This window comes from Psittacula echo, assembly GCF_963264785.1.
Source record: "Psittacula echo genome assembly, chromosome: 16".
NCBI classification, from domain to species: Eukaryota; Metazoa; Chordata; class Aves; order Psittaciformes; family Psittacidae; genus Psittacula; species Psittacula echo.
In genome coordinates this window covers 4,392,611-4,407,886 of record NC_137752.1, presented here as the reverse complement: position 1 = coordinate 4,407,886, position 15,276 = coordinate 4,392,611, and the positions used below count along the sequence as shown (strand labels likewise).

The 15,276-nt window shown below is 43.5% G+C and overlaps 2 protein-coding genes across 9 annotated transcripts in view; one reads left to right on the top strand and one right to left on the bottom strand.

Annotated features, from left to right (window-relative positions):
- TSC1 (TSC complex subunit 1) overlaps window positions 1-3,539 on the bottom strand; it is a 32,255-nt gene extending 28,716 nt beyond the window's left edge. For 5 of the 8 annotated variants that reach the window (XM_080630827.1, XM_080630836.1, XM_080630831.1 and 2 more), the window contains exons 1-3: window positions 3,446-3,531; window positions 2,279-2,703; window positions 70-976 (exon numbers count right to left, since the gene is read on the bottom strand). The gene's annotated coding sequence lies outside the window, so the exon portion shown is untranslated. Of the gene's footprint in view, window positions 1-69; window positions 977-2,278; window positions 2,704-3,445 lie in introns of all 8 variants that reach the window. The other 3 variants (XM_080630826.1, XM_080630829.1, XM_080630830.1) reach the window with 3 other exon arrangements.
- Window positions 3,540-3,691: 152 nt separating this feature from the next.
- GFI1B (growth factor independent 1B transcriptional repressor) lies at window positions 3,692-14,886 on the top strand. Its single transcript, XM_080630837.1, has 7 exons — window positions 3,692-3,840; window positions 9,159-9,287; window positions 10,544-10,690; window positions 11,247-11,509; window positions 11,770-11,907; window positions 12,376-12,541; window positions 12,984-14,886. The coding sequence occupies exons 2-7, from the start codon at window positions 9,173-9,175 to the stop codon at window positions 13,160-13,162; spliced, it is 1,008 nt and encodes a 335-aa protein (XP_080486963.1). The 5' UTR covers window positions 3,692-3,840; window positions 9,159-9,172; the 3' UTR covers window positions 13,163-14,886.
- The last annotated feature ends 390 nt before the right edge of the window (window positions 14,887-15,276 follow it).

Below are 15,276 nucleotides of genomic sequence, written 5' to 3'. Positions count from 1 at the left end.
CATCCTTCCTTGTAGATAAAGGTTATTTTTCCCTGCGGAAAATGCTGAATAGAAAAGAACAGAAATTACCTTGGGGAATGTTGTCCAGCTTTCAGTTGGGTGTGCCATAGCCAGCAGGTTCTTGGCTCAGTGTATCAATCCCCAGGTCTTGGTGTTTCCCATTCTCCGAGGGCAGTTCTATGGGGATGCACCAAAGGTGCAGCTGCTGATCTGACTCCTCAATCCATTTTAATTGTCCTCAGATGCCAGTAGGAATCACAGATATTAAATTTGCAAGGTGGAAACTAGGTGTAAGAAAAATAAAAGCAGATCAGAACCACATCTGAGAGCATCAGTTCATGTTTAACTTTGGTCGCGTTAGTTGTGGTGTTTCACAGCTCTCATCCCTTCCCACTGCACCTGCAATAGGTCATCCTGCTTCTGGATGAGATAGAGCTGCTTGGAGCCAGCGTGGTTTTAATCTAGTCCTGCCTTGTACATGGCAATTAATATTTATTACAGTCTGGAATGAGTGATGGTATTTCTTTTCCTGCTGTGCAGAAGACATGTTTATTTAATCTGCCACAGAAAAGAGTGGAAATTAGGAAGAGCATCAGAAAAGAGCTGGAAGCAATTAGTCCTGTTATTTTACTGTGACTTAATTGCTGTAACATTCAAATTGACAAAGAAAACATGGATGCTAGAGGAGGGGTTTGTTGCTACATTTGAAAGGGAAAATGACTGCGTCAGAATGGACATGATGATTTAGAATTAACCTATTTATTATTCCTGAGTTATGCATTTAATAATCTATTTACTCAGGATGCACTGGAGCACATGGCATGCAGGAAGAACTCACAGCAATACACAAAAGCGAACTGTCCTTGGATGGAAGCGGAACTAGCTGTAGATGCACCGTGGCCCACATGAGTCAGGGCCAGGACAAGCCTATGTGAGCCCAGATAAGCCCTCTGCGGCTCTACGCTCTCTGATGACCCTGAAATAAGAAGAGAACAGGGAAATTTATCTCAACAGGAAGAACATAAAATAAGAACGACCACACGGGGTCAGCTCAAAGGTCCTTCAAGACCAAAATGCATCTCTGGCACTCTCCTTTTTTAATTCCGCTTGTATAAAATGCCTTTTGATGGCAGTTTCAATGGAGAGAAAAGCTGATAAGTTTAACAGAAGCCATAAACAGAAATCTAGGGAAGAGTAAGAACACAACAAGCCAAGGCAAGAGCTGACTGCTCTCCCATCCTGCAACTGTTTTCTCTGTAATAAATACCCTGAAATAAAACAAATATCCTGAAATAAAATAAAGGCAGAAGGGGTGGGTGAGAGCTGAACTGGACACAGCAGTGTCCTCATCCCTCTTCAGGCATTCTATTCACAGTGATAAAAGTTATAAAAGAGGGTATCTCTGCTCATTATCTCCAGCGTCAGTTTCTATGCAATTATAACTGGCCTTTGTGAGACAATGGCTACTTTGGGAAGCAAAACATCTGATACAGATGTTTTATTTACAGCTGCTCTACACAGTTTGCTGACACTGGGAGGTGTATTCATCATCCTCCTTCTCCAAAGGACTGTGCCAGTGTTCTTTGGCTTTACTGAACATGCTATTTGATTTTTTGCACAACTGGGGTTTTTTTTCACTTGCTTTTACTATCTCCGGTTTTAAGAGCCACATTCTGCAGCCGTTTGCACTTTACGTCAGCGGGAAGCCTGTGCTCAGGGGTGCTGGCAGAAGCCAGCTCCAGTGTTTCATAAAATAACATCTCGATCCTTTCAGCAGCTTGTAATTTTCCTGTTTTGTTTAATTCCTGTAACTGTCTTCATATGAAACCCTGAAGCTGCAATGTACATTTTGGTTTTCTGTTACAATGCTTGTTTTTGTAGCGGGAAATGTAATCTCTCACATGCCTGTGTTTAAGGCAATGCAAATCAGCGTGCTAGTGCAATGCCTTGGGAATGTTTCTTTCATGCAAAACGCAGCTAGATAAATAAGGAGGGGAGGAGAGAGAGGGAAAAGGGATTGTTTGCTTCTATAAACAACAAGAATTAATTATGTTCAGTAAATGACAGATGGGTTAAGATCAAAATCAGAATCTTTCTCAATGTGGGTGAAATCTACGCTCAGATCTCCGCGTTGCATCAAACCCCATTGCACAGCCTGTCCAGCGCCATGGGGCAATGACAGCCGCGATGACAAGGGCTGTGACTTGTGGCTGTCCCAGCAGAGAGCGCTAGGGCCATCAGACCTGACCACTGCCTGCCACGGCGGGATGCAGAATACCTCCGTGATGAATCTGAAGCGTCTCTGGGCCACATCTGCTCCCTCAGGGAAATGCCATCCTGCTGCCGACCCTGTTGCAGGGCAGTAAAAAGGTTATTATTGATTCCTGGTGCTTTCATCGCCTTGAGCTGTGGTAGGAAAAGGGACCTGACTGAGTCACAGTTTAATACAACTGATTGTAGAAGACAGTGTTTGAAAGCTCACATAGAGCAGAAAAACTCCATGCTCTTAAGGTATTTCTCTGCTGGTGATGTCCCTTGGCACTCAACAGCTGCTTGTGTGCTTATATATGTCTTAGATTATAAACTTCTCAGAAGGCATCTTCGCTGTCCCAGTTCCAGCCTTGCACAGAGTGTGCTGTAAGCACAGAGGATACTGAAGGCACATAGAACTCATGACACTGGACACTTGCACAGTCGGGAAAACTGTGGGGGAGAAGAGGTGAAATCAAGGAATTACACACACACACTCCAGCATTTGGGGAGATCAGCTCTCAAGTTTGTCCCTAAATAAGGGTCATGACCAAGGATTCTGAAAAGAGGATCACACTCTGCAGCTCCTATTCCTACCTCTGCTAGAGAACAACCAGGTGATCTAAGAAAAGGCATCACCTCTGTTTCATTCTCCCTCCTTCCATCCTGCCCTTACAGAGGTGGCAGTCAATTATTTTACTTTTGCAAGCCCATTTTCAAACCTTTTTTGAAAGCGTTAGAAGTGCAAATTCTTATTACTGCTCTTGAAGAGCTTTTTGCAAAGATGCTTGTTAATGAGCTTGCTTAATGAGCTTTCTTAAATCTATATTTATATTCTCTATACAGCTGTGTATGGATAGAGCAATGCCTCAAATATGTACGTATTGCACTCACATATGCCTAGAAAAATGAAGGCTGATTAACACACATCTTTTTCAGTTATTACCATGCAAGTATTTATTCCTTTTTCCTTGGAAACTGGAGAGATAACAGATCCATTCTCGGATAAAATAATTTCGTGCATATGTGCTAGATGGCTTTGTTTATGAGCCTGAAGTATGTGAGTGTGTGTATGCGAGACAGATGGTGTGCCTGTTTGTGAAAGACACGATGCGTGGATGAATGTGTGTAAAAATACAGGTTTCTTAAGAGCTTTTTTTTTTTTAAGACAAGATAACAAATGTCTGCTTGGTACCTTATTTCACTGTGTCATGCTCTGTGTCAATAAGGAGTATTCCTGCAGAAGGCGAAGCTGCTGTGAAGGGTGCTGCTGCCAGGGTTTCGAGCTGGGCATCGTGAATTCTCTTCAAGTTTTCAAAGTCCTGGAAAGTTTTGATAAGCAAATACTGTCTGGGCTCTGCTTCTCTATTGGTTGTTTCTTCACCGCCAGATTTTGACACAAATAATCTGATTGAAAAATCAGGGAGGGGAACAGGGGCAAAAAAACAGAGAGAGAAAAAAGGAGAAGTATCTATTTCAGCAGCCTGCGACTAAGTGAAAAAGTGGAAGAAGAGTCCAGAGAGAAGACGACATCTCGCTTGTCTGGGGAGATTTCAAGGCGAACCCAGTAAAGCAAAGTCCCCCAAAGAGGTGATTGATTTATTCTTTTAAACACTTTTAATTGTTTTTCTCATTTCTCTGATATGGTTTTCTGAGCTTTTTCTTCTTCTTTGCTTGTGTTTGCAAATATGTAACATATTCCACTGCTTAAATCACTTGTCCTGAGGATTCCTTTATGATAATGGCTCACTTCATTCAAATGTGTTAAGCTTTTTAAAGTTATACCAGATACTTACTTCATATACTTACTTCAGTATATGCCATATACTTACTTCACTCTCACATATGAAAATGGCAATAATAGAACAAAATAGAAAAGATGTGACAATGGTCTCATACACCTGTGTCCCAGCAAGCTCCATCCAGCAGGAATAGCCTCTATATGTAGACTTTGATACTTGAGGAGAGGGTGTGCTATGGTTTTCCTTTTAATTGCTCTTTTACAAGGCCAGACTTTTAAATTCAGAAAAAAGCACACCTCTGCTGACATCAGTTCATCTGTGCCAGTTGTGCTTTATGCAAATTCAGTCTCTCCTGTTTAGGATTTTTGCTTCAAATCTCTTATTTTCTTATTTTTCCATCCTTCCCAAGGATGATACGCTGATTAGGGTAACAATTTCTAGCATATGGAATTAGCTATTTATAGACGCTCCTCGTATACCACCAGATTGATTCAATACATTAAAGCAGGAAAGCAAAAGATTTGCAAGTTCACACAGTAAGTGCATCTCTGCGTTAAGGGGATGTGGAATTTGTTAGATCACACTATATATTTGTCCATGGAAGCCTAAGGCAAAGTTTGGTAAAACCAGTGGCATTCCCAACATCACTAGGAGCTAAATGAGGTTTCTAAAGAACAAATGCTGTAGTTATATTCTAAACATTTTTCTATATACTACAGATGTAAAAGGATTTCCATTCATCTTGGACAAATTTGCTATCATAGTTTACTCTCCCTGCCAGAATGTCCATTTGCCCAGTTTTACCACAGCAATTCCAGATGTTCTGCTCATTTTCCACAAAAAACTCCCACATTCAAATTTCTTGCCCCAAGTACATTTGATTTTGCAAGGGTGGATGAGTGATACATGATTACTTTTGTTGTAAAGAACTGAAGTTCTTTTAAATATGACTGTATATTTAAAGAAGCAGGAATCCATAAAACCTCTTCTTTTACTTGGGCTCTTAAAAAATTTCAGAAACAGGTTGTGTTTGGTTTTTGTGGGGTTTTTTTTCTTCGGAAATGTCTTCTGAAAGACAAACTATTCTTTATCTTTGGAAATGTCACCTTTGCCAGAAAGAACAGAAGAGAGCAATAATAAGATTTAAATATAAATTAAGCAATGGGAAGGAAATAAACCTCTCCTAGCCTAAAACATTGTACACTCATCAACTCACATGAAGACATACATAAATTGCAAGTTAAAATTAAGTATTTCCACTGAGTGTAGCAGAAAGAATGGTTTAATCTCTACAGTTAACCTTGAAAATTTGAAAACAGGATTACCTGAATTTAGAGAGAAATGGAAGTCAGCTTTAGAATGGAACTTATGCTGCAAACGGGGTTCCTGATTCAGTGTGGCACAATCCTGCAAACACCTGCTCCCAATAGAGTGTTTTGTATTATAAATTTACCCACTGAAGGAACCAGAGAAAGCAGCTTCCCAATCTAATTCAGTGAGAATATGAATGTCTTCTGAATTATATCAAAGGGAACAATCCTGTATTTTTGGATACTCCAAGCTGCCGTGCAGTGAAGCGGGAGTTAGGGCTTCACCAGGGATCAAGTGAAATTCATATCCTGAAGTCAGAAACCACCCCCTAAAAAAAAAAAACCCTTTTAATTTGGGGTTTGGGTTTGGGTTTGTTTTTTTTTTCATAATCTCCAGTGTTCCAGTATTACATTATAGTTTTACATGTGATACTCTGCAAAGTCACCAGAGAGCATCACTAAGGATTAAGGAACTTTGAGTTTGAACATAGGAGGGGAACACACAAATGCTGGGTCTGCTTTCAGGTCTGATATTTATAACCAGTAAAAGAAGCCCTTCTAAGGTGCTTCTTTTCACTAAAACAGTGAAACAGGTTTTTTCCCTTGGGTCCTTTTGGCTGTCTTCCCCTCAGGGATAACAACTACAACATTATTGTACAGCTACATGAATGGCAACAAATAAGAGTGTCAGTTCTAGCAAGCGACTGCTTTTATATCCTGCATTGAATCCAAAAAGTGCCATAACACTTCCATTTTCAGTAGGCACTCCTGCCCAAGCAATGAGCTCCCTTGTGTGTTTGCCAGTCAAGGTAGAAACTGCTGCCACAGGGGGCTGGCAAGAACAGACTCCATAAAAATAGAGTTTAATTTTTAGCAAAAAGTTGAAGCTAAATTCTGCCAGAAGCTTCAATGACTTTAAGACGTAGTGGGGTCTGTTGTCCATAGCACTACTTTCCCTGTGAAATATAGTTAGCCATTAGTAGCAGCTGATCACTTGCTACAGATAATCTTCAGTTTCAAGGACAGACAGTATTTTTTCTCTCACAATCTCTGCTTCTAGCTTTCCTCTAACCTGGTTGTGTGAATCACAAAGACAGCCCAATGCAGTTGTTAATTAACTATGCTTTGGGCTCCCAGTTCCTGTTTTCTCTGTAAAATGGGGTGGGGGAAGGTAACTTCCTTTTGTAATGCTCAGTAGTCCACTAAAGATCTTTGTGCTCAGTAGACGCCCTTATCAGCGGTCAAGATACTGGACCAAATTTGACTTTCACATATGCTGGGGCAAACACATCCAGAAAAATCCCATTGATTCATATGCATCTACTTTCAACCACCATCAGAAAAGAGAGGTTGCACTTAGTGCCTTTGTGTAGTTAGCATATGGGTACTATCATAAAGCACTGCAAGACTGCTTATGCACCCATCTCCAATTCTGGGTAATTTACCTGCCTAAACTGTCCAGCTAATGCCATAGGGTCCCTTAGCCAGTGGGCAGGAAGAGGAACTCTTCCAACAGGCACTGCTAGGCACAGGCTTTCGCCCTACATTCAGTTACCTGCTGCCGGAGTGCCTTCCTCCACTGTGTAGGAAGCCCTGGGAAATTAACTGGTTCATTCAGGCAGAAAAATACAATGTCTAAAGCTTACTGGTATGAATACCCTCCATTGTGGACACAGCCCGCCCCACCACATGAGAAAATCCCTTTGCCATGAGTGGAAATTCCATGTAGAAAATGTTTGTGGTAGAACTGCAGCTTGGGGCACATCTGTGATGCAGAGTGCAGCTCCATGCACGCATCAGGGACTAACCAAGAGCAGCAAGACCCTCTAAGCTAAGCTCTTCTGGTAGGACATGAGCTGCACAGGCTTAGCAGAGCACACTGCTGCAGGGTTATACCCACTGCAGAACACTTGTGTTTGTTCCAAGCTGGAGGTATTTCTGCGCCTGCAGCTTTTCACCAGGCAGAGACACACGTTACAAATCTTTGAAGTAAGCTCATTAGAGAGTTAGGGGAGAGTAAATACAGCAAATACAGCAATGTACTTCAGTGTCCCTTTCCTCAAGGGCATACTTATGGTTCATTCTCAGCACTGTTTCGTCCTCTTTCTAAAATTAAATTAACAAATCTACTCTTGGCCTCTGTTTTCCCTTACTCATCTCAAGTTACATGCAAATTTCTTGGAAAAAGATGAAGAAAAACAGGTGAGTCATTTCATAAGAAAATAAAAAATGGTTAAGAGACACCAAGAGTTATCCCTAAAGTCATAGAAGAAGCAGTGGGAATCTTGGACCAGATTTTAAAAGGCAGCTGTAACTGTGCTTCCAAAGGCAGCTGGGCTGGTGAGCACCTGACTCTCACCAACCACAGCAGGTTTGGCAATCCATTTGTCCACAGCAGACCTCGCTGTGTGACTTCCACAGCACTTGCAGCCATAGGCACCAGTGTAAATGTGGCTCTTGGACCTTTAGACAAAACATCACTGGGCTGTGTGACTATATTCAGCATGTAGAGGTAATGTGGGCACTTCAGAACCCTGCAGAGTGGACCTTTTCAATCCCTGGCTGTTTGGAATTCCAGGAGCCTACACTGCTTTGTCCTGGCTTACACAGATATTTCAGGTCATTCCTACTTAACAGGAGCAAACTGTTCTTTGTTTTTTAGTAAATAAGTAGGCTGCACTTCAGCTGCTCCAGGAAAAGAACTTAATGCACTTTCCGGTCAACAGAAAGCCAGACTTGCTGCTGCCTTTTCATATGAAATACAGCAAGATTTGCTTTTAGTGTTACTATCCTGAACAATTACAAGGGAAAATGCAAATACATATGCAAATAAGGTGCCAGCTGATATTGCCACACACAGCATTGAGCCTGTTGTCATATTGCCTCCATGAGAACAGTTACTAGCAGTGGGGAGCCAGCACAGGGCGGGCTGGGTTCTGGGTAGTAAAGATAACAGATGTATTGCAAGAGAATTTTGTATGATTAAATTTCAGCATTTTATGTTTGTTCCTAACCCAGCATTTCAACGGTCTGTGATACTTGAGTCAGATCCAAAAAGTTACCTCTGTTAACCAGCACTTCTGCTCTGCCTCTGCTTGACTGCTGTTTGTCAGCCAAAACACAAAATACTCCAGCTTTGACCAACAAGAAGGAAACCTGCCACACAATGTGGCTGTGGGGATTTTCCACTTTGTCTCTCCTATTACTGATGTTGTTTCTATAATTATTTTTGTAGCAATCTTACAGAGAAGCCCATGTCATGGCTCAGGACTGTGCTCTTCAAGGTGCAGTACAAACACTAAGACAGACCCTTTCTCAAAGGGGTGATCTTCAACCTTCAAACCAGTGGTTCTCAGGGAGGGTAAATTCAGATGCACTGTGTCCTGTAGCCAGAGCAGAGAGCTACCAGAGGGGCATTCTGGCTTCAAATGTGTCTTTGCCACAGAACTCAATTTAAACATGCCTCTGTTTCACCATCTATAATATAAAGACAGCAGTAATCCTTTGCCTCAAACTAGGGGTAGATTGTGGAGTGTAGTTTTTACAGAGAATACTGTAATCTGCAGTCTCAGTTCAATCTGCCATCCCATTTCTACATGCAGTGGCAGAGAAGTTTTTTCACTTAGCCCCCTCCACAGCTCTGTGTTTTCCGCAGAGCTGAGATCCACCAAGCACCTAAACACATGCAACATTCCTTGCTCTTCAGCTGGGTGGACGGACCTTTGAGATGAACTCTCTGTCTCCCTAGTAGAAGAGTTTTAATACTTGTCACTGCTGCATGTGCCGGGGGAATACATGAGAAATTCCCCCCAAAACCACAGAGATTTACCTGCCGGTTTTCTGTCTTTCTGCCCAGGCAGTGAATGGAAAATGCCACGTTCCTTTTTGGTGAAGAGCAAAAAGGCTCATACCTACCATCAGCACCGCTTCGTGGAAGATGACCTGCCTATACTAACCTGGGATCCAGTAACCTCTCCCTTCACTGGTGAGTCAATCCACCCACGGGGCTTGTAAGAATACACCAAGGCAGATCAATAATTGAGTAGCAAACTAAGGGAGTAGGATGAGTGAGCTAGAGAGCAGCTACAGGCTTCACACAGGGATGTTAGTCTAAGGACAGACTGATCCCCTGCTCTGTGCCCTTTTTCTTTCGACCAAATTCACACTGTCCCACTGAAACTAAATTTAGATTGTTGCTATGTTCATTGCACACATGCTCTCAGGACCTACACCACCTCTACCTCAGCGTTACCACCTTCTCCTGATGATTTGCAAGGAAAGTTACAGCTAGAGAGAGAAAATACTAGTGATACCCTAACACTGACTGTGAAAGGAGTCCTGCACACTCACAGGTGAAGGGCCATCTGCTATATACTGTACTAACACCAGCCAACACTGCTTCTGCCTAGGCCTGCTGTCCTCCCTCTGCTCCTGCTCATGCTCTCCCACAGCAGTGGCAGGGCTGGGGCAATTACCCTCTTCCTTCAGGCACCATTCAAATTTTCTTTATTCAAATCCAGGATCAATATACCCTTTGTTCTAGCCCTGGCTATCAGATCAGAGTCCAGCCCTACGATAAATTTGATTAAAAAGAAAAGTGACATTGAATTTCAGTTGCTGCCATCATCCTTTGACCATTTGTTGTGTGACCCTCACAAGAGGGTTTGGATGCCAGATGTCAACTAAACTGCATCTCTGTCCATTTTAGATTCTTATTATAAAGTCTACTTCTAACAAGTGCTGGTTGGTCCCTTTAGCAGCTGGGAGAAATGGGAGTGCGGGCAGGAGGAGGCAAAGCTGCATAAGCAGTTACCTCCCCTCTCTGCTTCCTTACTTGGCTGACCATAAATTCAGGTTAACAATAATGAACTCTCTTAGCAGAGGGGTGGGGAGGTTAATAAACCAGTGATTGTTAGTTACCCACACAAATGAAAATAGTTTTAAATAGGGAAATTATTGTTACAGATTGTAGGGTTTTCTCTAACTATAAAGGATATCAAGTGTTCTATCATTTCTTCCTGCTCCTCTCTACCTTACCTATCTCATTCTGCTTGGAATTTCCCTTTCTCAGCAATGGACAGACCTTGATTGCTGTGCTGATTGTGCCACTCTGCACTTATGCAGGGAATTGAGCATGGACTCATGTATCCAAGCATGAGCTCATACATAGGTACAAAACCCACCTTAATAAACTCTTAACATCCAGAATAAACTAACTGTGATACTATTATGTGATTACAGACATAGGAGACAAGACACTGGAGGACATAAAGAAACAGGACCTAGAATGTGTGGTTCCAAAACAAGAAAATGACCCATCTGAACTGAAAGAAGAAAGTGTCCCTGTCCAGTACCTGAGCAGGATGCCACCAGGCCCTTCAGCTCAAGGTCTGCTACCCAAGACCACAAGTGCAAACGAGGTCAGGGGTGGGCTGACTTATGGAGACCCTACAGCTGGGTCCAGATTTTTAGTAAATAGCAGCTCTTATTTTGACATCAGTGGTCAAACTTGGCCTAGGCAGAGCTCATCAAGAGGATTCTGTATTTCCCTTTATAATTCTGGTCTAGATCAGTATTTCCCTGAAGGATGATGCTGATTCCCAAAGAGCGAGCCTCCAAATCTCAAGGACTAATGTAGCTATATGGGTGAAGGCAGGTGTTCTCATGATACTTGTTCAAACACCATATGAAGCAGGGCTAGTAGAGAAGTTAATATTCCCTAAGCATTCTCTCTCCCATAAAATTTCCTCAGACTGAAATCAAAGTCAGAATAGGAGCTTTGTATGAGAATCAGCATTTGAGTGAAAGAAGGAGGAGTTACCAATTGCAACTCCCAAGGGCAGGCAAGACATCAAATGGGGGAGGAGTGGTACCAGTGGAACATTTTGACTGGTGCCCAGCTGCAGGCATGACACTCACTTCTCTCTCTCCTTTGCAAACTCAGAGATGGCCATCCCAAGTCTGCAGATCAAAGACTGCACTAACATGACAAGCACCCCTTCGTTCTACAAAACCAGCTTTTCTTGGGATGCTTTCCATTTGCCATACAGCTACCGACAGATGTCTCCCACCATGCAGTCAGCCATTCTGGAGCACCCAGTTAGCCTGTATGGAAGCCACCTCCTGCCAAGCACTGAGCCCCCTCTGGATTACAGCATGCATTACTCCTCAGACATGGAAACCTACCATTGTGTGAAGTGCAACAAGGTGCGTGTCAGACAAGAACCTCAGGGATGGGGAGCACCTGGAGCGATTTTCATTGCATACATCAGTGTTTCACTGGGTTACAACAAAGTGCAATGCATGCAGCTCAAAATGGGTACCTACTTGTTCTCCTGACTAGGGCACTAGGAATTATGCAGTTCACACGGCCCATGTGAGGAAAGAATCAAATAAAAAGAGGGAATTTAAAACAGCGATGGAGGCAGCTACCTCATTAAAAAAATCACTGACATTTTATTTTGCAGGTATTCTCCACTCCCCATGGACTAGAGGTCCATGTCCGAAGGTCTCATAGTGGGACACGTCCCTTTGCTTGTGAAGTATGTGGCAAAACCTTTGGACACGCTGTAAGCCTGGAACAGCATACCAATATTCACTCCCAGGTGGGTAGTATGTTTCCAGAGAACCAGCTCTCCAGAGCTCAGGAGTGCTTGGACCTTAGCTATTGCTGTCTCCGTCATAAAGGAAGTGACATTTCCAAGGTTACAAACGAGGTGGCTTTCCTGTAGCACTCAATGACAATGGTAGGAGCCCTGAAGACCATAGATCATGGTCTCACAAATCACATACTGCCCTTGAGAATTCCTTGGATGGGAGGGGAGGATTGTTGCTACCTGTTTTCTTCTGTGCCTCATCTCCTCCTAAAGGGCAAAGGAGTTTGGATTACAAGACATAATCCATTTCCATAAGTATCCCTCCCACATTCTCTTTGTACTGCACCTCGCATATCAGTCCATGAGCCAAGGAGATTTGCTTAGCAAATCTACTACTCTCAACACTTGTAACACTCTTCAAGCTCTGTCACATGTCTTGCAGCCACAGACATTCCTGTGATTTTCTTTCTGTAACAGGAAAGAAGCTTTGAGTGCAAGATGTGTGGGAAGACATTCAAACGTTCCTCCACCCTCTCCACTCATCTGCTGATCCATTCAGACACACGGCCCTATCCCTGCCAATACTGTGGCAAGCGCTTCCACCAGAAGTCGGATATGAAGAAACACACTTACATCCATACTGGTGAGAAACAAAATAGTCCCAGTAAGCAAATGCAAATTAGAGTCCATCATGTTGATACACATACATAGACCCCAGACACAGAGATATTGGACTGCGAATAGGTGACCAGAGGCACTGGACTGTCATTCTTCCCTGAGCGGTAAGAAAGCAGAAGGTCTAAGCATCACTGAGATGCATGTCCTCCTGTGTGACAAGGAGGTGGTTATTGACTAGCCTCTGGTGCTTGTCATGGTTGTATCTAGCCCTGGATACAGACAGGGCATGGATCATACTGCCTCTGGTTCTTTTCACCCTCTGGTGCTAGATCAGAATGCGGGACAGCTGGGCTGGCAGCACCCTGGCACCCAAGCATAGCCAGTCAGGTCTGTATTTGCTAAAGGGCATTTCTACCTCCCTTCTCTCATCTGTGGAAGTGTTTCTTAACATTTTCTCTGCCCTGCAGGGGAGAAGCCCCACAAATGCCAGGTATGTGGTAAAGCCTTCAGCCAGAGCTCCAACCTCATCACTCACAGCCGCAAGCACACCGGCTTCAAGCCCTTCAGCTGTGAGCTCTGTGCTAAGGGCTTCCAGCGCAAGGTGGATCTACGGAGGCACCGAGAGACCCAACACAGTCTCAAGTGAGGGATGACTCCCAGTCTTTGCTGGAGCTCCCACTCCAGGGAAGAAGACTCTCCCCAGCACCTCCATCCATCGTGGGGCTGCCTACCCTTTGAAGCCCATATAGTGTCCTGTGTTCCCCTGGGGACTGGCAAAATCATATCATTGGCTTTGGAGTTCTGGCACCCCAGGGCCTTGCACATCCCAGTAGGTGACAAAGAAACCTGTGGGAGCTCTCACTTTTCAATTACCACAGGTACCAGCCCATATCTGACATCACTTGCTCAAGTGCAAAGCCAAAGGAGTTCCTCCAAGGTCACTATTACCCTGGTTTTACACCATGTGCAGGATTTGGTTCATCAAACTGAACCAGCAGTGAGATAGGAACTCCTGGGCTAGTGGCAGCAACAGTCTGTGCCAAGTTAGTGCTGTAACCATGTTCTGCTTTGATGGTTAGGAAGATAAGGCCAGGGCATGCAAATAGACTGTATTCAGTGAGCTGTGTTCAACCTGGACAAGGCTTCTGCAGAGACTTACCCAGGTCATAAATTCTGGCAACAGGCACCTAAAGTAATTTTCTTTCAGCAGAACATTTACTGTGATCAAATGACAAGTTAACTGTGTTGTATTTTTAGCTTGGAGTGGGAGGAAAACACTGAAAAAACAGCTCCTTATCCCTAGCTGATAACAGGGGTCTCTAAATGCATTCCCCATAGGCACCGTGCTGCAAAGATCCCTGGGTTAGTGGTAACCAAGCAAGCTCCAGAGAGAGCCATGCCACAGCATGAGGCATAAGCTAATAAGCCCCATGTCTCAGTACTACACAAGAGAGACTGGCTGCTCTTGGAATCCAGGCCAGTATGTCCCACAGTATTTCACTGCATGCTAGACATACCAACTTAGAGGTGTCCTGGGCAATCCTATGTCACTGCATGGTCAGGAATGGCCCTTGGATTTCAATGTCAAGGGCCAGAGTTCTGCTTTTCAGCCACACTCTTAAAGGAGGAAGTGACCCAGCCTGTACACTTTGGCAGAGTATGCAAGTACCTTACAAATATTATACAAACAGCTGTGGTATTTCCTCCTTCTTCCAGGTCTAGGGGTTAAAGCAAAGCACTGGAACAAGTAAAGAGCCAGTTCCCCTCCAAGCTGTGCTATGTTCTCGCTATATAACCTTTGGCAAGTCACTGCACTGAGCTTTTATTTCTCCACCCCTCCTGGTGATGTGGAGTGATTCACTCAGGTTTATAGAGTCCCTCCAGTTCTTAATGGGAAGGACAAAGTATTATTATGGCATTAAAAAGACAAGTGCTTTCAGTTAAGCAGGGCATTGTAGCAGCACACAGCCCACTCCATAACTACATCACTGAACACATGGCCTTGGACAATGACACCAGTGGGAAGTAGCCTGGAGGATGGGCTATCATGGACAAAGAAGAAACGGTCCAAGTGGAAAACTGATTTATTGCCAGGAGAGAAGAAGTCCGTCCTGCCTTCGATTACACTGCTGTAAATCCAGTTATTCTCCTAAGACCTAAAATGTACTTGCCCCTTTTTTATGTGCCTAAGCTCTTAGTCATTAATATTCATTCTGGAAGCTCAAGAGTCTGTACTCCTGGCTTTACTTGTACATTGTAAATATGTATTTATACTTATTCTAATGTATATTTTTATTGCACTGTACCAGACAGTGACAACATGTACAGGCCTGCTGGGATTTATCTGATAAATCTGTTCCCTCTTGGTAACTGGGCTAACATAGTGTATTCCATGTTAAAAATACCCATTTCAAGAAAAGCTCATATGTGGTTCTGGAGGTGCAGGCAGTGAGGATGGAGGGGAAAAGGAGAAGGGAGAGAGTACAGCATTTTCCCATGTGGTTCAAGTGGAAATAAAGATGGAAGTTCACATGCAGAACAAGGCTCCAAGACTTACACTTGAAAGAAATCAAATTCAGGGAGCAGGGGCCTATTGGCTAAAGAACAGCCACAAACAGTGCTCAAAGCCTGGGATAAGTGACATTCATTCTCAGAGACAAATCAGTGTACAGTCCCACACAGGCAGCAAGTCAGCTCTGCAGAGCAAGAGGGCTGTGTAGCTGTAATCACAGATGACATGGGATTGTGTGCCCAGCAGAC

Coding starts and splice junctions, on each gene's coding strand:
- GFI1B (XM_080630837.1), top strand. CDS start 9,173: ATGCCACGTTCCTTTTTGGTGAAGAGCAAAAAGGCTCATACCTACCAT. Junction 9,288..10,543: donor AGTAACCTCTCCCTTCACTG/GTGAGTCAATCC, acceptor ATGTGATTACAG/ACATAGGAGACAAGACACTG. Junction 10,691..11,246: donor ACCAGGCCCTTCAGCTCAAG/GTCTGCTACCCA, acceptor TTGCAAACTCAG/AGATGGCCATCCCAAGTCTG.